This window comes from Vanessa tameamea, chromosome 17 (genome assembly GCF_037043105.1).
Source record: "Vanessa tameamea isolate UH-Manoa-2023 chromosome 17, ilVanTame1 primary haplotype, whole genome shotgun sequence".
Taxonomy (NCBI): Eukaryota; Metazoa; Arthropoda; class Insecta; order Lepidoptera; family Nymphalidae; genus Vanessa; species Vanessa tameamea.
Window position 1 is genome coordinate 1852050 of NC_087325.1, and position 24528 is coordinate 1876577.

At 33.1% G+C, this 24528-nt stretch overlaps 1 protein-coding gene across 2 annotated transcripts in view; it reads left to right on the forward strand.

Moving 5' to 3' along the window:
• The window catches only part of LOC113394793 (uncharacterized), a 337088-nt gene that overhangs the window by 135203 nt on the left and 177357 nt on the right, over nucleotides 1–24528 (forward strand). For both annotated transcript variants that reach the window (XR_010309412.1, XM_026632215.2), the window contains exons 4-9: nucleotides 287–495; nucleotides 1491–1663; nucleotides 21722–21894; nucleotides 22272–22491; nucleotides 22776–23115; nucleotides 23245–24352. Coding sequence is in view for 1 of the 2 variants with exons in the window: in XM_026632215.2 (XP_026488000.1) it covers nucleotides 287–495; nucleotides 1491–1663; nucleotides 21722–21894; nucleotides 22272–22491; nucleotides 22776–23115; nucleotides 23245–24352 (2223 nt within the window). In the remaining variant the exon portion in view is untranslated. The remainder of the gene's footprint in view (nucleotides 1–286; nucleotides 496–1490; nucleotides 1664–21721; nucleotides 21895–22271; nucleotides 22492–22775; nucleotides 23116–23244; nucleotides 24353–24528) is intronic.

Below are 24528 nucleotides of genomic sequence, written 5' to 3' on the forward strand. Positions count from 1 at the left end.
GAGATTTAATTATTTAATAACACTGCACATGAATGGATGTTTGAGACCGATCGATATTTAAAAGTTAATAAAAATAAACGATGAAAACTAAGAAAAATTAACTTGTATTTGTGATATCAAAATTACTTTTTAGTTTATTTATTTATTTATTTATTTAGAACTACCAACAAAAGGTTTTGCTTTCTATAAAACATTTTGTGTTTTTGTACATATCTATAAAATATTGTCTTGCTTTAATAATTATTTATTGAGCGCCGTTAAAATAATATCTTCTATCTTTTCACAGACTGCGTTCACCTGCAACTGTACAAGGACCTTAAGGAAAGACAGAAGAACGGACAGACGAAAGCGTCGCTGTCACTCCAGCAGTACCTCGGCTTTGAGTCAGGATTTACTTTGGACAAGGAGTCCAACACTCTCGCCATACTATGCGAGGACGTCGTCCCAGTGCTTGCTTTTGATACGAGGGAAATACTTATACAATGGAGAGTTAAGGTGAGGTTCTTAATTACTTTAGCTTCAAACCCATCCACAAAAAAACAATCATAAACCCCAGTATACCACATCATTACCCTCTTTGTAAAAGAACACTTTTTTAAAAGAATAATGTTGAATCCAAATGACCAGTAATAGTTTTATTAACTGAAATACATCAAGATTAAGAAGCACCCCAACTATGTTTGAATATTGTTGAATAGCATACGACAAACACACTTGCCGTATTTTTATTGTATCGTAATAATTATATAGACAAAGATGTATGGAACCTCGAAAAAAAAATTAATAATGGATAAATATAGATATTAAAAAGACAACTAATTTGCCTCGTCATATACAAACAATTATGCGTATTGAAGAGAATTTAAACGTAAAACTCAAAAGTTGATTCTACAGTTGAACTCTTGATCTATGATACAAAGCAACGCGTTCAATTCAACTTGTATTCACTATGTACAAAAGATTAGAGAAACTTAATTCATGCTTAATGTTGGAATTCCGCTAAATTCGAATGTCGAACTCGCAATAGCGCTAAAACAATTTTCTCACCAGATTACTCAGTACAAAGTACCGAAGAGTTGTCCATCTCCCGTCGTTTTATTTATTTAGGTCAACATTAACTCATTCGACATTCATCGACGTTAAGCCATATTATTACGCTTTAATTTATTATAATAAAAGGCAGAACAACAGTCAAAATGAAGCAGACAATGTATTCATGATTTATCAATTCAAATACTAAATATTACGTCTCATTTTTTTTTTTTATTTAGATTTAAATAAAGTTATATTAATAAAAAAGTAGCATATTACAAGGCTTTGACGAGTAATGTCTTATATCTCGACGACTACAGATAAAATATTCAAATGACGTAACAACATCGACAGTTAAACATTAGAATGTGACAAGTTCTAATTGTAAACAGCCCTGACCACATTAAAGTACCTTTAGGTATTATTGTATACAGTCTTTAAATCAGAATTTCTTTCAGGTTCAACACAATCTAGGCAGTAGTAAAGAATTCGCAGCTGTCATCATATCAGCTCCAACCCCCACAGGGATTAAGGCTGGACCGGTGAGGTTACACGCATGTGGACCCAGGCTTGCATTGTGTGCCTCGCGACCTCCTGAAGTGCTGGCACTTTGGGATATTAAATTGTTAAGGTAAGAAATAGTAAAACTAGAAACAGATTATATATCAAAGAAATAATAAATTGAATTTAAAAAAAAATACAAACATCAAATATAGTCTATATTATTTATAAATAAGTTACTTCTCAATTTAAATAACAAACAAATACGATTGGATTGGATTCAAAGTATTACATAAAAATCCCCTCGAGTAACCCTCTCGAACAAGCGATAAAAAGCGTATGCAACAAATAGTAAGCCATTCATCTGTTATCGAATAAAGACAAAGCAGCCCCGATTGGAATTCTGCTATTGTCGAGGACCCCTAATCTTCCAAATCGACTTCCTCCAGAACATCATCAATATTTCATTGCGGTGAAACCATTTATTTGTCTTTACCAAGTTTGACCCAGTTCTTCACGTCATCGTGGATTCGTTTCGATATTTAAAGCGAAGTGACATTCCCTTGATATATATGTCGTATTTACAAGAAAATTGGAAGTATTTTCATAGCAAACATATATTGAAATTCAATCATTTTCAAAATCAACTACTGATTTGTTCTTGTTTTTAATTTTACCGAATAGTTGTTTTTTAAATAAACAGTCATACCAGAGTATCGCTCTATTGTCCTTTATATATTTAATAGACAATATTTAAAGATAATTTGTATCGCTGAATCTTCCTCGTCAACTTACTTTAAAGATTAAAGCGTTATTATTTTAATGAGGTTAAAGTTGAATTAATTATTTTAATGTTTATTTAAACAGAAGAAATTAAATTTAAATTTGTGCGCTGAACTACTTAAATATCCGCTTAAAGTTATGTAATATTAATTCACCGACCGAAATTCGCCGAAAACTTTTAATTAGTCACGTGGAGTTTTTGCTCAAAGCCTTACCTCAACACGGCTGAAAATTTGCAGCGGAAAGAGTCGTTTTCCGACGTAACTTCCACCTTTAACCGGATACTTTTTGGTTTGCTCACTTCTAGCGTAGTTTCCTTTTAGTATTCTATCTGATTTTCGTTAAAGCCGTAACTTTTTCAACCCTCAAGCCTCGTTGGTGTAATGCCGTTGGATTATTCGTTGTTCAATTGATTATATTCATTTTCAGTATTCATTATTTAAATTTGTACTAGTTTAATATTATTTTATATTTCGTTTGTTATTTATACAAATTAACTTTGGATATAACAGGAAACAAACTTTGTCGAAACGTTCTCAAACTTTACAATTTCCTTGTCGAAACGTACCCAAAGATAAACATTAACGAATGGCATCGTAATAGGCTTTGAAAGATTTAGACGCCTACTTCCAACACTTCGCAAAGTTATGGAGATAATTCAAATAATTTTCGGGGATTCGGGAAGTAAGGAGATAAATCTGCCTGCAAATGAAAAATCGTCAACCTATCCTAACTTGACCTAACTTTTTTGATTTTCGTATTTAAAAAACCATAAATTCAGAAGATATGAAATGAGGAAAACTGTGACACGGCTTAGATTTTAATTGCAGCTCCTTTGTAATAAAATTATGCTATAATAAAATATAATGGAATGGAAAATATAATACCTAATATAATAAAACAGATATCCCAGAATTAATAAGAAAATCTGAGTCACTGTCCTTGCAACTAATTACCTTGAATACAATCACGATCAGTATAAAAAATACATTAGGTCTGTAATAAAACGATATTTAGCATGAAAAGGGAGCAGGAACTGCCCTTAAATAGACCCTTAAACCGCACTCGCCGACAATTTGTCGTCGATTTCGAGGACCTGTCCATAAATCATGTCGGTTGGTGTTTGTCGGCGCGCCCACGCCGTCACCGTCAATAACGTTGAGTGGAGCTGGTCTTTTGTTAATATATTTTTTTTATAATTGTTATTCTGTATTTTTTTATTGTTCTTTCTTATTCTGAAGTTATAAATCCTGCTAAACTACCTGCAATTAAATAAATATTGGACAACATCACATTACTCTGATCCCAATGTAAGTAGTTAAGCACTTGTGTTATGGAAAATCAGAAGTAACGACGGTACCGCAAACATCCAGACCCAAGACAACATAGAAAACTAATGAACTTATTTTAGATCGACTCGGCCGGGAATCGAACCCGAGACCTTGGAGTGGCGTACCCATGAAAACCGGTGTACACACTACTCGTCCACGGAGGTCGTCAATTCCATTAAAAGCAATTGACGACCTCCGTGGCAATTGAATTAAAAGCGATCAATAGACATTTTCAGAATTACTTACAAATATTGTTTAGTGAGTGACTACTGAAACAATGCTTTCTTTTTCTTTCGAATGACAAATCAGTGATGACAGAAAGAGATAAATTTGTATTTATCTAAACAACGTTTAAGTGAGGCCGTAAATTTATCGTGTATTTGCGAATATTTATTCACATTTCGGAATTATTCGTTTAATGGTCAAGATATGCTTACAAAATTGTGAGTTAAATTTCCTCGCGCCTACTTTTATAAATTAAATTTTCATGTGATTTAAAAATGATAATGTCTCTTAAAGCTCAATAATGTTGCTTTATTTTTGTAGATCGTAACATTTATAATGGATAATAAAGCTAGACCAAATTTTCCCTCTAGAATTTTTCCAAGAGAATTTATCGGCTATTAAAGCCGATGAAGAGTTGCTTATGTTCCGATGGGCGATAATGGATACTGCGAAGCCATCACCCTGCTGTTTATCTTCTAATAGCATGAGCTAAAGCGTTTATATCTGGATATATTATATACATAATATGCACTCTACACGCTAGTTTTATCCCGTTGCTTTCGTCAAAGTCAAATAATATTCAATATTATTTTCAATTACTTTTTGATATTGATATACAAAGTAAAATACTACTACCGGTTCGTAAAAACGAACTGCCCTGAGAAGATACGACGAAAGTAACTCGGCAAGATATTTATCAAGTTATCAAATATTTTATGATTTTTCATAATCGAAAAAGTATCTAGGATGGTTTTATTCCTAAGGTGGACTATGCTTATAAGTTTTTAAGTTCAAAATGGTCCTTAACATTTTTTTTTCAACCTAATATAAGTGAGCAGGATGGCAAATGGGCCAACTGATGGTAACTTATCATAACCGCTCACGCATCAATGCATCACGGTAGAATATCTAATGACTGAGTGGTGACCTACAAAGGGTTACCATCACCATCACGTAAAACTTCGGATAGTAAGAGTTCAGTGCAATCAAAATAAAAACATTTACGACATTTAGTAAAATTGCAAGCAATTAATACAAATCATGATCGCGTAGAATGTTGACAAGAATGCAAAAAATTCTCAGTTAAATTGCAATTCCCCATCGCCCGGGCGATAAATGGACCAGCTCCTGTCACCAGTCGAGACTGAACGAGCTGGGGATTTTATTTTTGTTCCCTCTATTGCTCCAAAGTCCAAATGTTTCGACAGCAAATTACAATCAAAGCACTGAAATTTAAAACCGAATCAAATGAAAATAAAAATATAAGTATTTTTATTTTTATTATTTATTTCAGTATTATAATCTCCATATAAATCCAGTAATATAAAGATTATGTTACAGGATTAAATTAAATGTAAATGTACCAGTTCGGAATGTAGACTCTGCGGAAAGTATCGCAATAGAAAATCCTTTTCTGAAATTAATTACACATAACTAACTATATAAAATTAAATATATATTAAAACTAAGAATATCTTGATTTTTTTATGATGCATTGCTGGATTTAATATTAAGCCATATATATTTGATATGAGATTTATATTAATAGGAAACATTTTTGTTCCACTGCTGGACAAGTCTACCACGCCGCTCCACTGCAGATTGGCTAATATATATTATAAGTATGTACTTAAATTAAAATATTCAAGTCTCTAGTTAGGAGACTATATGTTGACTGGAAGAAATCGCTAGTAAATGATAAAATCGCCTATCATTCGAATTAAATAAAGTCGTTTCCCGCCGTCTGTTCATCTTTGATGTCATGTTTATCTTTCAGAACGAAGAACGAACTTTTTGAATGGACAGATTTTAATGCGGTTTTCATAAATAAACAGAGTGATTCAAGAGAAAGATATATACTATATGCATGCAATAGTAGAGAAAAGCCGACAATTTCAACCTTTCTGGCCGGAAAATCAGCAAAAAAAAAATTTGATATCTAGACTGTATTTAGACCCTTATTGTTCTCATATGAAAGCGGATCTATGTAATTATAAATAAATATTTCTTGTATAATTTTAATTAGTCCATCATTCAATATCGCATATGGCCTATATTTCGCAGAGGAGGCAATTTTTGGTAATATACGAATTCGTCAATTATGGTCCTGTCTCATCAACGTGATGGATCATTTTCAGGGACCGGCTGTTACGTTAATTATAAACATATTGAATATATATCTTTCATTCAGGATTATTTAAAAAATTGTACAGGTTATTGTAAACTTGACTTACGTAAAACGTAGAACGGATTTAAATTTATCAATCGAAAGATGTAACGGCTTAGTTCATTTCGAAATCTTTAGATGTCGCTAGTTGGTTATGGTATTTTTATTTTAACAATTTAAGAACTTTGGAAACATATGTTGTAAACTCAAAATTAGTTATTATTTTATATTTTATGCCTTTGTGCATAACAATTTGGTACCGTTTTATAGCAAAGTTCGTACGTCTATAAATGTTTATTATTAATATTCTATATATTTATTTACCTAGGTCAATTGTGTCAGAAACGCTGAAAACGAAAGCTCACAAGCATAGAACAAACCCTACAAATCGTAATTTAAATTATATGAAGTAATTATGATTTAACTTTTCAAAACTTAAGTTAACTTAAGTATCAAGTTGTGTTAGTTAATCTATACTAATATTATTAATGCGAATGTAACTCTGTCTGTCTCTGTTACTCTTTAACGGCTAAATCTATACCAATTTTGATGAATTAAAGGCGAAAACCTGGAACTTACTCCTAAAATACGAGCAAAGCCACGGGCGGCAAGTTGTGTAAATAAATCAAAATCGTTTATTATTCTAGTTACGTATGTTACTTATAATCAAACCTAATAATCTTGATGCATCTCGAACTAATGGCTGTAGCTATCGAACACAGTAACAGGATATAATGATAAATCACTCGGTTGCGCCAGTAATAGTGAATCAATTAATCAGTCGGCTCGTATTACAACTTAATCAGATTTTGACATATTATATTTAATAACACAGATTATAAATGAATAAAATTTAAACCTTATTACGCGTGAAGGAACGAAGGACGTTTTAACTGCCCATAAATATTACACGAAAAATACTTCAACAAAAGTTGAATGATGATAAAATAATTTGTAGCTGAACGACAACATTGTCGCGCCAAGATAACCAAAATCGATAATTGACCCTAAAATAGAATGCTTCCAAAGTTACTTATTAAAATTCACTTAATTTAAACCTCAATGTTCCCATCGCTACCAACAAAAAACCTTTAAAAAGTCTACAACAGTATGTAACTCCTTATTATAAAAAAATGTCGCTACTTTTGCAGAACAAACACATCTGCATAATTGTAATGAATGCATCTTACCCGGGATGCTGATAATACCTTTCGTTACTGCACGTAACTGTTAAATGGGTTAAACAAAAAACATTGTTAACTCTTAATTTTGTAAACCGAGCGTATAAATTCGAGAGTTTTCTCGTTAACTACCCGTGAATATGTTTAATTTAAAGAAAAACAAAACGCTTCAGATACAAACCTTACTCAAATTAAATTTAAATAAATAGACGTTATTGTTAATAAAAAGTTTTAACACCCGATGCAAAAATAGACGTGTTTTAAGTTTAACGGGTATCTGTGTGCTTGTCTGTGGCATTTTAGCTCCGGAAGAACCAATTTTGACATGAACCGGAGTTTGTATCTTCTACTGGTTTGATTGATTGAAAATTAATAATACTATAATTTCGTTGATACAACAACTACTCACCAATGGTCTCAATGCGTACTTATATACTACATATGTACTTTATTAGAGGTTATATAGAGGTTTATGTGTTATATCTTTGTAAATAGTTTCAAAGTTCACACTAATCGAAAAGTATACGAAAGGTCAGTGACCTGCCTCGATAAATGATTTCAATAGCAATAGCCAACGACCATAGATACGACTTTAATTTCGTTATTAGATCGTTTCGCTGCATTTCCCTGTGGATTTTGTATCGTCCTGAATCACGAGCTGAAGCGTTTATACACATTTATTTAGTTTGGAAACAAACAGTAATATCACTTTTAATAATATAAGAAACATTTAACTTAACCAATAGCTTCTTATATTACAAAAATATAAACATTGAAGGAAGGCATGCGAAAGAAGTTATACTATATTAAAAACGAGTTAAATCAAATACCGAGGGGGAGGGGATTTAAGATGGTAATAAGTTTATTATAACCCAATCAGTACTATACATAAAGATAAATAAATTAAAAGTTTATTTTTTATATTTAGGATACGACGTATGTCCATTAAAAACAAAAAACAGTATCAAAAATATTACATTGAAAATTTAAGCAATACATACATTAACAGCCTGTAAATTTCCCACTGCTGGGCTAATGCCTAAGGCAATGCTTATAACCAATTAGTAACAGTACAACATCACGATCGTATGACTAGTTAGCCTTTCTTGTAGTCTATCCCATCGGTCGGAAATCCAATTTAAAGAATTAATTAAAGTAAAAAACTCTTTTTATTCGTGGTATTGGACCCATTATGAATAAAATCGATTCGTCATTAATAGTATTAAGATTTGGTGTATTATAGTAGATTTAGAACTAATGCTAGCAATGTGATTTAGTATATTATGGAAGAATAATTTTCAAAATCACCACTACTTGGTAGAGACTAGACGAAATGAACTGGATAATTTTTGACGAATTAATTTTAGACATATTCAATACACCAATAATTGAACCGGTACTAAATTGATTACCTACGTAATTTCCATATATTTTAGTCGTTTTCACATACAAAATCAATATATGAATCCGGTGACTGTTTACTTACCTAACGGTTAGTTAAGATATACAACAAAAAAAAATCAAATGTCAATTAAACACGTTAATATCTCGTAGCAAACAATATTATTGACTAGCTAAACCTGCTCTACCCGTACGAAATTTATAAAATACCAAATTCCAAGCCCCGTTTTACTCCCTTAGGGGTACAGTTTCGTCGAATACTTAGCTAATGTCTACACCCTACAAGGAACCTACCGAAGTTTATTTACTTATTTCATCAATCAATTAGTGCCGTCGAGCCGAATGAAGTATTTATTATAAAAGCCCTCACAGGTGTTTGCGAAATTAACTGCAATTAAAAAAGTGACGCTCATGATGGATGAGTTACGGGCGGGTGTTACGGGCGAGTAGTTACGGGTTTTTTCCTGATATGTCACGCCAAATAAAGCAACGTTTAACGGAAAGGGAACACGACCGGGGTGCTATTAATGGGACTTTATTGTTGTGCTTTTTTGTCCATTTTCTATTTTAATATTCGGTGTTCGTTTTGTAGATTGGTCTACGAGTGATATTAAAAGGTCGTAAAGCACAGGAAATGCGTGGTTGAATATGTCGTAACGTTTACTATGTATGAGATGTTAATTGTTAACAAAGTTTATGTTCTTCAAGACAGCTACATTTGTGTTAACAACTTCGATGTTAATTTATACATAAATCTTACATTTCATTTCATTTCAGTTTCGAACAGAAGTATATTATAAAGTAATATGTGATTGTGAAAATTATTCCCATATATATATTTTAAGCGGTATATTTTGCTCTACATTTAAAATTATAATTCACTTACTGAACGAAATAGTTCAGTAACCTTTAATCCACGCACACACACGTAAAATCATTCTTTTTTATTTTCTTTATTTTTACTTGGACTTAATAAACAGATACAGTTAACGGAGTGTATATATACGAATAGGTCGTATGTACACAATCCTTTATTTCTCTCGCCCTTTTTATAAAGTTGCGGGCTTTCTAGCACGGGTATTATTATCCTTGAAAGATTCTTCTTCCATAAATAGTAGTAACTTTTTTTTTTTCATAAACATTATTGTACATTTCAGTAACAGTCACTACACGTCTCACTAGGTAGGCAAAGGTCGTCTCTACATCGACCTAAGTGATATCGTATCTGTAATGTAATATCAGACTAATTAAATCCACTCTCGAGATATTACCGAACATAACAATATAATCAGACGTCCCAATCATTACAATAATATTAACCAAACAAACAATACAAAACAAGCTGGGATGGTCCCGTGGTTAGAACGCGTGCATCTTAACCGATGATTTCGGGTTCAAAATCAGTGAGGCACCACTGAAATTTCATGTGCTTAATTTGCGTTTATAATTCATCTCCTTCTCGGCGGTGAAGGAAAACATCGTGAGAAAACCTGCATGTGTCTAATTTCAACGAAATTCTGCCACATGTGTATTCCACCAACCCGCATTGGAGGAGCGTGGTGGAATATGCTCCAAACCTTCTCCTCAAAGGGAGAGGAGGCCTTGGTCCAGCAGTGGGAAATTTACAGGCTGCTAATATAAAACAAACAATTCTATAGTATTATATTCTTTGCCTGATTACATGTAATTAGGTACTATTCGTTTTTTTTTATCAAGATCTCATTAAGGTGTTTATAATTTAATATTTTGAATTCGAATAATAATAAGCAGCCTTTGAAGAAGCGTCGGAAGTAATATATATTACAAATATCAAGATGGAAGCCAATTAAAAAACAAATTTTCTTTCAAGTCTTGTAAGATTGGATCATATTTAATATTTGAATTGAAAATTTTAGACGAATTCGAGAACGCTGTGAACTTCGTAATTGTTAAAAATGTTTCAGTTTTATCTCCTTATTCCAGTAATTAACCTTTCGACGGCTATAATTGAAAACAGCCATCGGTTAAGAGTTACATTTTAAGCGATTTTGGTCCTTTGGTTTACAAATTAGAAATTTACAGTTAAACTGATTTAAGCAGTCTCTATTAATTTTGTCTTGTACTATCTTTACTAATATTATAAATGCGAAAGTAACTCTGACGCTTAGTCAGTCTGTAGGTTGTTCTTTCAAAACCACTGAACCGATTTTGATGAAATTTGATATAAAGCAAGCTTAAACAACAAGGAATGACATAAGTTACTTTATTTTGTCGAAAAATTCCTTAAGCGCGAACGTAACCGCAGGCGATAACTAGTGTACTTTAAATATATCTTGTATTTTTTTTGTACACTTTTACGTATATTAAAAAGGTAATAAGTTATAGTTGGTTTGGTGTTATTTTAATTGTTTTATATTTAAAAATGTTTAGATGTTTTTGACTTGACTTGACATGACTCGATCCCTATTTCGTTCTATGTCGATAATATTATTTTAAATAATATATATGAGTATGACTCAAAACATAGCGGAAATGGCCCAGAAGTTGAAACATATGGATAGTAGTAACCTAAAATGGTTCAAACTCGGGCCAGCTAAATTTGCATATGCGTAGTTTATAATTCGTCTCGTGCGCTTTTACTTTTATAATTTATCTCAACATCGTGTACTAATCTATGTTGGAACAGCATGGTTGACTTAACTCCTAACTTGAGGAGGAGCTAAAGAAGAAATGGGCCTATGTGACATTAAAAGTGAGTTAGTTTACTTTTTTTAAATGTATGTGTACACGCTAACACAATTATTCGAATTTTTATTCGAAGATAATGCTCGCCATGAAATATCTTCTTAAACACATTTAATTATCTAACATCTTTTAACTTTTGTACTACTTTATGTCTGTACATTAAAGTTTAGTGAGAAAATTAATATTGGCTGTTATTAGATTTTTAAATTAAGCGACTCTCCTCAAAGAACTTTTCGATCAGTTCTGTTTGGTGCCGGCGAAAATGAAATATAACATAAATAGGTAATTACCTTATGTTATATTTCATATTGGCAATCTTTAAAAGAATGTAGGTTCTTGAATCCCTTGATATACAAAATATGGTAAAACCTTCTCACATTAGACAACGGCTCTTAGAGATATGTTAAAAAAGACGAATCTGATATTTCAACCCATAAATGATATAAAAAGAAACTTCTAAACAACACAAGCCTTTCCGCGCAGTTTCACTCGCTTTAGAGCGGTTCGTGGTGACGAACTTGCTCTTGGTGAAGAGCATTAGCCTTTATTGTATTACTTCAGTTTCAAACATTACATTTGTGAGTTAGGAGAACTAAACATTGCAGCCTAGCCTGTAATAATACAATTTATACGAGATTGTAAAAAGAATTGTCTCGACTGAAGGCGAATGCTAAAAATCGAATGTATAGGCTGTATGCCACCATGCAACAACGGAATAATTCTAAATTAACAGTTTTATTTAAGCGCGAAAACAAATCTTTACCTTTTTTTATTTATAATATTTGTATCGAATTATTTATATACCTTAGTGCCGTAGTTGTCGTTATCGTAAAGAAACGATGACAATACAATAACATTACAGTAATAAAACTTGAAGTTAAATACATAAAATTCAACGTGAAATGGACCAACCGTGACGAACGAATTCATGATTTTGAAATTAAAATTATAAATGTTTTATGAGGAGTGTAACTAACACTAATTTAAACAGATAAATATTAAGATTTCCAATATTATATTATTTAGAATTGTTATCCGTCAATATGAATTAAAATTTTTTGAAATTTCCATTAGATATTACAAAACAAAGAGAAGTTTATTTTAATATGTTTTGAAGAGTTTCTGGTTCCGTGATAAATATAAACAGAGTTCTATTAAACAGTCGATCTTTAGGTACACTACGATAATTCACAATCGAATACATTTTGTATAAAGATGCCTGGATTTATGCTCAGGTTTCAACAATGCACTTAGAATTATAAGAACAATAATTGTGAATACTAACATCATTGTAAATCTGGTTATTTGAAAAGAGCAACACTGCGAGTTCCCGTTTTTTCTCGCTGGAGGCTGCTTTCCTAAACGGTGGTACAGTTGATATATTTAAGATTCAAAAATGTTTTAATGTAAGACTTACACGTATAGAATACCTATTATTTGAATGATTTGTAATAGGTAACCCATTGAGTATTTTTTAAAACAACTGATAATATTTTAACACTAATTGAATACAATGTAAAATACAGAAATCTTCGAAAAACATGAATTACAATATTTCTTGAAGATTATAACTTTTGTAAAACATTTTTATAAATCAATTTTAAAAACTGGTTTAACCACTACAATACTTATTTACAACAATTAAATTCTAATATCTTCTTTCAATCTTCTTCTTCTCAATCTTCTATTATTATATAAGCTGTCCGCATAGCAGAGAATAAAATAGAGAATAGAATAAAAAAACACATATATAGTTTTTTTTATATAATATTAGAAAAGTAATTGCGTCTTTTCATATGTTAGCAACGTGTTCAAAATATACTAATATTAAAACAAAGTATAATATTTTAGTTTTAACTTTAAACTTTATAAATAAAGCTTTCATTTGGAAAACACTTTAGTTTTTGTTTTCAAAAAAAGAAATATACGTCGAATATAAACATTTCGTGAACGTTTTTTAAAGTGATATAAAGTGGAACATTGCAACGAACTTTTCAACGCTATCCGATATTGTTTTAGCGAAATATCTGAATATTTCCAAAACCGTGATTAACACAATCGCTTACCAAAAAGATTTCCTTTTTAAATCCTTTATTCTCCGGCTTAACGAAGGATCGTAGAAAAAAATTACAGCCTGTAACGTCCCAATGTAATGTCCCAATGTTGGGCTTAGGCCTGCTGTCTCAGAGAGGAAAAGATATGGAGCTTAATCCACCACTTACACATTACACTACACATTTTAAAGGCCGGCAACGCACCTGCAAGCCCCCCGGTGTTGCAGATGTCCATGGGCGGTGGTAGTCACTTTCCATCAGGTGAGCCTCCTGCTCGGTTGCCACCTAAGACTTAAAAAAAAAAAAAGATCAACTTATATAAATACAAAAAAAAAACAGTGCAAAGAGAACAATAAACAGGCAAGTAGTACAAATATATGCTTTCATACCGTATGTACATATATATTATTATACGAGTATATATATTTAATTTTACTTTGTTTCCACACACTAACACGCTTTTCGTGCATCCCATTATGGTTGGCCAGCAGAGAATGCAGTAGCAGCAAGCTCGCTTTTTGTGCAATTTAATTTTGTTATGCAATGAACTATAATTATAAAATCAAAAACAAGAAAATCACAATTTATTACAGTAAAAGTTACCGCTGTTTTCTGACGATAAGAAATTTTGCATACCTGTATAATTTCTCTTAAAATTTCGTTTGAATATAAAAAAAAAATTACCAGTACTGAATTCGTTGTAAATTAAGTCTAAACAGTTTCACTGATACTTACGTATGTTCTGTATGTGTAAACTCTTTTCATAGGAATATTACTCGATACACGATTAAAATAAAGATAAAAAAAGCATGGTCTTAGTATTTATTGAGATTAGGCAGAATATATCAAAATTTAATACTGACATTATATGAAAATTGTGGTAAAGAGTAAATCGTTAGAGTCTAATTTTCGAATCGGCTACCAGTTACCAGCTTTACATTAATTCCACACTGTAACATGAAGTGCTTTTAAGAGCCTCGTTGAATAAAGTATATTTTGATTTGATTGTATTTGTTATTACACTAGTTTCCGCCCACGACAACTTTCGCGATTGACGGTGATCGTTGCAGGTGTTAGGTAGCCTATATGCTAGGTCAGGGTATGAGCTATCTGTATTTTAAATCTCGTCCAAATCCGTTCAGTAGTTTTTACCTGAAAGATTAACAAAGTTACAGCCATCCTCACAAACATTTCGTTTTTCATATTAATACGATTACTAATAAGTAAGGTATAGTACTCAATATTTTACATTGGATGATTAAAAATCTCAGTATTATTAATTGTTCATTTGAATACATGATACATAAATAAATATATACATATATAATTATTTGTATTTGTTAATGATATATGGAAAAGATTAACGGCTGACTTTCTTGTTGTTTCTTCTCGGTAGAATCAACATTCCGAGTCGTTGATAGCTGTACATTTTTGAACTTGTAAATCCATCAAACCACATTGGAGCAGAGTGGTGGAATAATCTCCAACCCGTCACTAAAAGTCAGGAGCCTGTCGCCCAATAGTATATTTAAAAGCTGTTAATTACTTCACTTTACTTAAAGATGTAAAATGACGATCCACAAGTGCTTTTTAAGAACCTACTTTGATAAAGTATATTCTGATTTCGTATTATCGTACAAACAGACACTCCAATTTTATTATAAACATATAATAAAATTGGAGTGTCTGTTTGTAAATAAGTTATTAAAGTCAAGTACATGACGTCACTGTACAAGGTACGGGACTTGGGTAAATTATCCACAGATTAAGAACTTATCTATAAGTCAGACGCCGTATGCGTCGCTGCACATAAGGGACTTAATTTTATCCCATTTTCGCGATGGGGGTTATAGAGTTATGATACGGGAAATTAATGACGCGTGAAGAAAACTTCGTATCACATAAGTTTCATCTAAACTGATATATCTCCAGGAAGCCAAGTCATAAATAACCAGTTTTCGTAATTAAACTTTTATAAAGAATGAGTTGTATTGTTTTCTTTTATAAATACATTTTTATAGAACTATTCATTCACTGACGCGTACAATATTGTTTGGTTCATTATATACCCCTTGACAACGACGGTAACCTGTATCCATCCAGGAAATTGTCAACCGCAATTCTAAGTAAAAAAAAAAAAAAATTGCAACTTTACATTTCGAACAAAAAACGAATTAATTCAAATCTTTTAACTTTTAAATCTCAATGGTTTAACGATTACTACTTTTTATTCATAGAAGACCCTTCATAAAATAGCTACGTGATGCGATTAACGAATGAATCGGTATATACGAGACATTTTTGAAAACGTTGTATATGATATCTGTATGCGTAATAGCCCCTTCGTCATAGCCCCCGAATAACCTCCATTGTAATTCGAAGATGAACCGTCATAGTGTAGCTGAAAACTATTTTGTTCCTTAAATATGTCTGAACCGTGTTAACTTGAGGCATAAGGGACATAACATTTTAGGTCCCAAGATTAGTTGCTCATTGGCGATGTAAGGAACAATATTTCTTATAGCGCCAAACTGTACGGCAGGTGGTGACCACTTACCATCAGATGGCACATTATCCCGCTTATTTCATAAAAATGGCTTAGTAGATAATATGCGTTGATTTTAACCAAAAGTTTTGGGGTCAAATACGGACCAACAGTTTTAATTTGATCTATATCGGCGTTGCACGAAAACAGCGTGAGGAAACCTGCATTTGTCGGATAAATACTTAGGTCGTGTAACAAACTAAACCACTTTATAGAAGACATTTTCCCAGCAGCACGAGATTTGCAGGCTATTACTATAAATATGGAAGTCTAATGCATAGCGGTTAGCAAATTCACAGAAACACACAGAACTCACACCTCTGTTGATGTCGCGCCAAGATTACGGTGACAAAATTGCAAAAGTCTTTCCTACTAATTATAACTGTAGTATTTACAAAAGGAGGCTAATTAGACAATATTCATATAAGCACAAAAAGGCTTGCTATACGTTTTCTGGACGGCTCTATAAATAATAAGAAAAAATCCACGAATATAAAAACTCAAACATTACTCGTAAAAATATATTGTATTTTTATTCCGTACATATTTTTATTCAGATCCCAATCATCAATTACATTATACAGAAATGCCTTGTGAATATAACATTATTATTGGCCGTTTTCCTCTGAATGAACAGCGCTCTGAAAGAAGAGCCTGAAGCGCTCCAGCGCTTTACGAGAACTCTGCTATTACGCTTAACTGTCCGGACTCATATTTTATCATTTTATATATCAACTTGTTTCTATTGTATATTTAAAGCCTATGATCATTTGAGAAAAATGTAACAATCTGAATCCGGGCTGTTACCTACATAGAATAACTTGACGAAAACCATAATACGATGGATCCGACTGGATATCCGAACGATCGGCTAGAGTTTAGGCAGAGGACCAACGGCTTTACTATTGACCAGACCCAGTGTCTGAGCCCAGCATTTCATTCAAAGGGGAGTACAAATCACTTTAACTTAGATGGCGATTTGTTTTACCTTATATATTAGTAGATGTGCCTCTGCATACATTCCTCTAAACCTGTGCCGAACGAAATAATTATGATGGCGCCTCGCATCTGTTAATTGCGTAACCAACAGAATCTCTTTGTTACAGTGAAAAGTAATTACCGACTACGCCTTTTGTTCGAGAACGTTACGAAATGTTTCACGTTTAATTGACTATGAACGGAAATATCATATTACTCGTTTTCTCTAGAAAAATTGGTATTGATTTTTAAATAACTGCACGTAATTAGACCATAGTCTAACTTACTAAGAATAACAGATCACAAACGAAATACTATTTCATGTTGTATCAAGGATGTGTTATTTGATTTTATTTAAAATAGTGACAATGTTAATATTTTAAATGTATATATATTTTTTGTGAATCTCTAATGTCGAATCTATAATTAAAACGAACATCCTACATGTCTGATAACAAGTTTTAAACATTTCGTTATATTAATACTAAGAAATACAGACGTGAATATATACTAAAATTGTATGTTGTTTCGAAGAAATAAAAAAAGAATTAACGTTAAGTTGAAATTAAAATATTATCCTTTCGTTGTTTACAATATTTTATACGTTTGTAAGCAAGAAATATTATTTAATTGTAATAAATAATCAATATAATAATCGCCCACGGCTGCACTCGCATTCTAGAGGTCAGTCATACAGTTAAAAAAATTGCCTATATCCTTTGGCACATAAAGAGCAACAGACAAACAGACAGACGAATTTACTTTTACATTTATAATGTATGTATACATTATCAGAGATCACACTGTCAGGATACTTCTTGCACAAACGTGAAGCACCACTTGGCAAATGTCTCTCCTTCTTATTTTAAACGTACACACATCTCATTTGGTCTTAACTGACACTTATCACTTTTGTACCAGAAACGTTTCACTCAAACATTACATAGAAACGTTGCACTTTTCCCAAAATAAACTTCAGAAATATAAATATAATATTTACTTTTACTTGAATCACTATAGTTTGTGTGGCGATGTCTCAACACGGAAGCGCATCGGTTTGGGAGAAATCTCGTAACGCGTTTATATGTTTTACGAGCGGAACTATTCAACGTTAATTTTAGATTATATCGGAACTATAAAAAGACATTCACGCTTTGTAACATTAGCCAGCAATAAAACCGCTTTGACGACTTCAGAATACAAGATTCCGTTGTCTAGCGCGCTGCAATATAAACAATGATATATTTTTTTATCAATAAAACGAAAACTAAAAACAAAGCTATAAAAATGGTAAAGAGCCTCATTTAAAAGGGTATCTTATTTTATTAAAACACTAACGGTTACCATGACATTGTTCGGAGTCAATTAATAAGTAATAGTAACTTACTATTCACCACCACTTACTTACTTACTAACCTTTACCTACATCGTCAATCCGCCACCAATCTTGGGAACTAAGATGTTATGCTGCCTTGTCTATTCCGCCTGTCGATACACTGGCTCACTTACCCTTCCCAGAACACAAGAATACTAAGTAACGCTGTTTGGCTGTAGAACACCCTTGGGTTTGCACAGAGTCCTCATAATCAAATATGCTAACTTTAATCAGACCCTGTCTAGATCAAACGTCGAGTAACAAGCAAAATTAAAAGTCCATCATTTTTAATTATATATACTAAAAAAGAAATCAAATATATATAACATAATATGTATATAACAGACAGATTAACTTACGAAGTAGCCGATATTAGCAAGCGCAGGAAATAACTTTTGTAGTGCGCAAAAAATACAAAGAGACATAAATACATACATGAATATAAATGTAAAAGAGGTTTTATATCTACGGTGATGGTTGGCAACCATAACCATGTACCTTAGTACAAAGTGGCAATATAAAGTTTCTCACACTGAACTTTCAATATATTCAACAGACGTCTTAAACTCGTAGAAAGAAATTTATATTTGCGAGACAAGACAGGAGTCAAAGACCGTCTGATTCTGAATCAAAATATAGTCAGCGATCCAGAGACTAAAACTGGATAACGTTACACTGGATGCGGTAAAAATGATTAATTAATTCCTATATATCATAATTCATTGCTATACGATTTGAGTAAAAATCAACGAATCCAGTCCAAGTCCAGAACGAAGTTGAGTTTGGTTTGTCGCAAAGATTCTCTCTCGTAAAATATTTTCCTTATTGATAAACGACTTTTGCGTCCATGCAAAGTAATTCATATTAATTATGTCATAAATAAAAAAAATTGTGGTGCAATGCAGTTTGTGATAAGAATTTTTGCCGACTGTTCTATAGCCTCATTAAAAATTGTTTTAAAAAAAATATTTCAATAGATTAAATACATCAAATTAAACAAATTAAAATAAAAAAAAAATGTATGCTTGGTATCTGCTGCTCTCATGGACTAGACGCTAATTGGTACTTAATATTAAACGCATGCCGTGTCTACATCATGAAAAATGTAATCATGTGTATTTTTGTGATTGTCATTTTGTTTTGTAGACCATTAAACTATATATTTTTATTATTAATGTTTAAATTATTAAACATCACGAGAGCAATGCACCCAAAAATATAAGTAAACTGAATGTTCTGTGTATGTCCCATTGTTGGCTTGGCTTTGGCTAAAGCTCTCTTTGAAGAGAAAGTTGGAGCCGTAATGGAGTTGGAGAGGATGGAGGAAGAAGAATGGAGTGGTGCTTGCCTTTCATTTAAACCCGCAATCATCGGTTAAGATACACGCGCTATGTTTTTTTTAATAATTTATGTAATAAGTAGGCGGACCGGCAAATGGGTCCCCTGTTGTTTAGTGGTCACCACAGCCCATAGACATTTGCGCTGTTAGAAATATTAATCATCAATGCGTCCAACCATTTGAACTAAGATGTTATGTCCCTTTTGCCTGTAGTTACACTGGCTCACTTCCTCTTCAAACCGAAACACAACAATATCAAATATTGCTACTTGGCGGCTAAATATCTGATGAGTGGGTGGTACCTACCGAGACGGGCTCGCACACAGCCCTACCACCAAGTAAAGTCTAGCATCTTGACTGACTCACCTGACAATTTAAACTTACTCCAAAATATTATCTCGCAATTTTTTAAATTTGTTTTGTTCTAAAATGTCCAAAAGACATTTACAAGTCGCTTCCAGTATCACTATGCTATCAAGACGGTCCCAGGGTATATCAGGCATCCTGGAAATTCCCGCCCTGTGATATCGTAGGAAATGAAATTCCATCGCGGTCAAACAATTTACGTTATCTCCGAGTCTACGTGGAGGAAATTAAATTTATCTTTCGAGACTAAATGTTTTTTGAAATCGTCTCATTTTAAACTTATTCGAAATTTATTATATTTAACTGTGTTTTTAAAGATCATTTGTATGAACGTAATATTTTTGTAGTAGATTTAATCAAATCGTTTCAGTAAATTGTGTAAGAAAATATACACCATACATGTTTATTTTTTTTCTTCGCTATGTATATCTATAATATAAAGCTTATACAGTTGAACTAACCCTTTGATTTTATTTGTATAAATATTCCTACCATAAAATGGTCATCTAACTATTAACTATTCCCCTAAAGACCGCTATTTTAACATAAGTTATGCGAAAGCGTGAAACGGGTCTTTATTATCCAAATTTAACGGATGAAACCGCAGGACTCAGATAGTTATATCTATTTATATATTACTCGGGTTCGGGTGACATGTCAGTCAGCTCGTGACCACCACAGGTGTAGCTCTTCTGAAACGTTGAGCAAATGATAAGTTATATAATCGATGTTAAACCCAGTCATCCAATAATTAGGTATGTACAAGTACTTATATATTATCGAAAAACAATTTGATTATTGTTTTAGAAACACCATGCCTAATATTTCTAGTGTAGTGTAGATATCTTCCCAAAGTAATCATTACCAAACAGAGAAAATCTTGCAAATAACTTAAATGCACATTATAATAGTGTGCGATGCAAGATACTAAAATTTTCCCAAAATATTTAAACACAAGTTTCAGTCACGTTCTTCTTCTCGATCGATGCGTCTATTAACACCGACATAAACTACTTTAAAATAAACGAAAACATCAATAAAACTTATCTCCAATCAGACACCGTCAATCATAGAGGGACCATTAAATTAACAATTAATTAAGACAAGTACTGTTTCTCAATTAATCGCCAACATACGGGTGGGCTATCCCGCCTCTGTCAACGGAGCAATTCAGAAAATAAAGTCTAATTCATCTAATGGACTTTATCTGGGAATTATGTGTTGTACGTCAATATGTGTGTTTACAACGTCTATTCTATGTCTATTCGTAGTGTTTGTCTTTCTATTTAGTATTTGCTATCAAAATTTGTATTGCTCGTTTCGCAGTTTAAAATGTATTGAGCTTATCATGATAAAATACTTCGACATTTATTTATGACTGTTTGTTCTTTTATTGACTAACTTTATATTTTATTTAGTTTTTAGTTGAGCGTTTAGACCGATTTATTGTGTTCTGAAAAGTCATTGTCCTTTGAGGTTATTAAATTGAAATTTAAAGGTAACAATAATGGCCTATCACTGCCTTAACATCCAACCTCAAGGACAAGTCTTGTAAGCTACTGAGTTACGAGGTAGCAAAATGCCAAGTAATTATTTTTTCTCTTTGTACTCATATTCTGTACTTACAAGTACAGGGATTTTCTTCTTAAATTAAAAATAAAATTGTCGAGCACTGAAAATTTTGCAAGCTGTTACTTACATATGTTATTTCATCAATAGGAGATTTGGCATGGTGGACAAGAGGTTCTGCGTAGAGGGAGGCTCGAGGTGCGGAAAGGGTGAAGGGCTGTTCGTATTCGCGGCGGAGGGCGGCAGAGAACTGTCAGAACTCCTCAACATTTATAGCCACGAGGCCCATTCCCGCTTGAGTGTAGCGTCTAGGAGTGGATCCGGTGAGTGTAAAATCTTATCTTAATGTTATCTTATAACGAGATCCAAAACTGTTGCTTAGATATATCTCTAAACTCCGATTGACTTGAAATGTAATATACTTATTTCGCAACGTAAACGATTACTAAAGATATTTTTTGGTGGAACTAGTCTTACATAATGTGAAGGTTATGAATGTACTGTACCTTAATCCGGAGACATATATGCCAAAATGGTATCTCCCGAGCATGAAATCAATTATAAACACGAATTGAGCACGTGTAAACTTAGTAGAGATCATCCAGATTGCAACATGCGATGTTAACTAGATGTCTGCATATCCACTAGGCCATCTTAACGGTAAAAATCTGAGAAGATTATAACGATATAATTTTTATAGTTTTAGAAAAGCGTTTCTCCGACACGAGCTCCTGTATGGACGACTGTTTCAACCAGTCAATGCGGTCTGTGTCTCCCTCGTGGGCGGCGCCGGGTAGTCAGACCATGCACTGCCTGTCCGACCTCGACACTAGCCTGGACAGTAACGAGGACAAGTTTAGACGTCCTACTTCTCTGCCCAGGTGCTCCAGCTGTATTGGAAAGATCAGTCATTTGACAAGGTTGGTGTATTTGAAATTATAATTGTATTTATACATTTAGGAGCGATTTTGAAATATATCGACAGTATAATAATTAATACAGTATCTAGATCCTAAAATATCTTAGTAATGAATTTTGTGGGCTTTCGTGTTGATAATGCTGCTTAGATATTACTAATGATTTACGATATACGACTTCATAAAATTTTCTTCGATCACCAATTATGATATAAAATGTACAAAATATACTTCCTGCACATAACGTTTATTGATACTTCTAACTATAGAAAAACAAATACTTCCAGATCATCTACAATGAACACTCCCGGATCAATCATGTCTCCAGTGTGGACGATGGACAACATAATGGAGAAGCGTTCTGACTCAGACCGAGCCTCCATTTACTCGAGGTCCAGCGGTAGTGCCTCTGAGTACTCAGTGCCTCGCAGCGCGTGCCTTCTTGATAAGAGTTTTGAATCAAAAAGATCCAGTCCGGTTGGTTGCTGCACACCAACCGTGCCAGTGAAGACTGGTAACACTTGCCAATGCTGGCAACAACCGAAACCTTGCTGTTGCAAGAAGAAAACATTCAATGGTCCTTACGAAAACTATGACGTGCCAAAGACGCCAATGCCTTTAATACAGGTACTTATTTTTACATACCTTATTGTTACTTGTATGATTTAGGTATATTCCTAGTTCCTTTCACATTCAAGTTATTTCTTTGTAAAATTACGGTTCTTAAACTTAATAAGTTTTTTATTATTTTCTTAGGAGCATCCAGTAGATGTAATCTCTGATGCAGCAAGCTTGTACGATACACCAAAGAAACTGAAATGTCTGATCGGGCAGTCATGTGGCTGCGCCCTCAACGAAACCAAAAACGACGAGAACCAAACACACGACAACAACAATACATGTGATACTAGTGTTAACAACAATATTGAATCGCACTCCAACTACGTCAATGTTACCCCGACATCCATCAAACCGATAGAATTAAGCAACTACGCGAACATAGATAGAACAACATTAGATGATTTCGAAAATTCCCTACACATACTCCGGAACGCTGGTTTCAGTCAAGAAGAATTAGACGCTTTAGAAGATATACCAGAACACGACGATGACATATCTACAGCGACAACGAATACAGTCCATCCTCTGACCGACTGTTGCAACGATCATATAAACTACATGCACATGGAACCGTTAGAAATCAGCAGCTCTAGTAACAGTAAAAACTTCTCCGACAACATCAGCAGAATCAGTCACTTGTCAGATCCGACCCAACATTCAGACACCGATAATACAATCAGCACGAGGCGTTCGAGTTCCGCAGACTTCACCAAGAGGCATGACGATGACTTCAGCATAAACGCTCGCGTATGTTTTACGCCAACCGTCATAAGGCGAACGTGCAAAACTAATTGTATAAACGAAGGTGTCCCAGTTTTAAACACAGACACATTTAACCAAAAGGACAAAGTGTTTAAATCGCCAGAACCAAAGACAGAAAACATTTTAGTCGCGAGATTCAGGGACGCTGTCAAAATTCGTAGATCGTCAAGCGTTCCGAGTAAATCAGACAAAAACAGAGATTCATCGAGTTCGAACGATTCCGGAGTCTCGACGGGATCCTTGAAGCATCACAAAGGCGATTTCAATGAATTCGAATCGCCGATCACGAATTCCAAATCATGTAAGAAACATAAGAACAAGTCGTTTAGGAACACCCTAACGCCGGTCCACGCGACATTTTTGAAATCCAATTCTTCGGATCCCCTTAAAAACTTGACATTCCAGTTCGAAGAAGTCGCTACAATGACCAAATCCAATTCTTGTGAAGTAGATACATTGACCAGAAGGAAGAAGAGAATTGGTAAGTTATTTTTTATATTTAATATTTATTGTATGATATTGGAAATATTGATTTTATAAAATCAAGGACGTATGAAATTCGCTATCAAAGCCAGATAACTTTTTATAGGATTACTGAAGTATCTATCAAGTTTATCTGAGTTGCAGATAAACTTGATTATACAATCTGTCGATAAC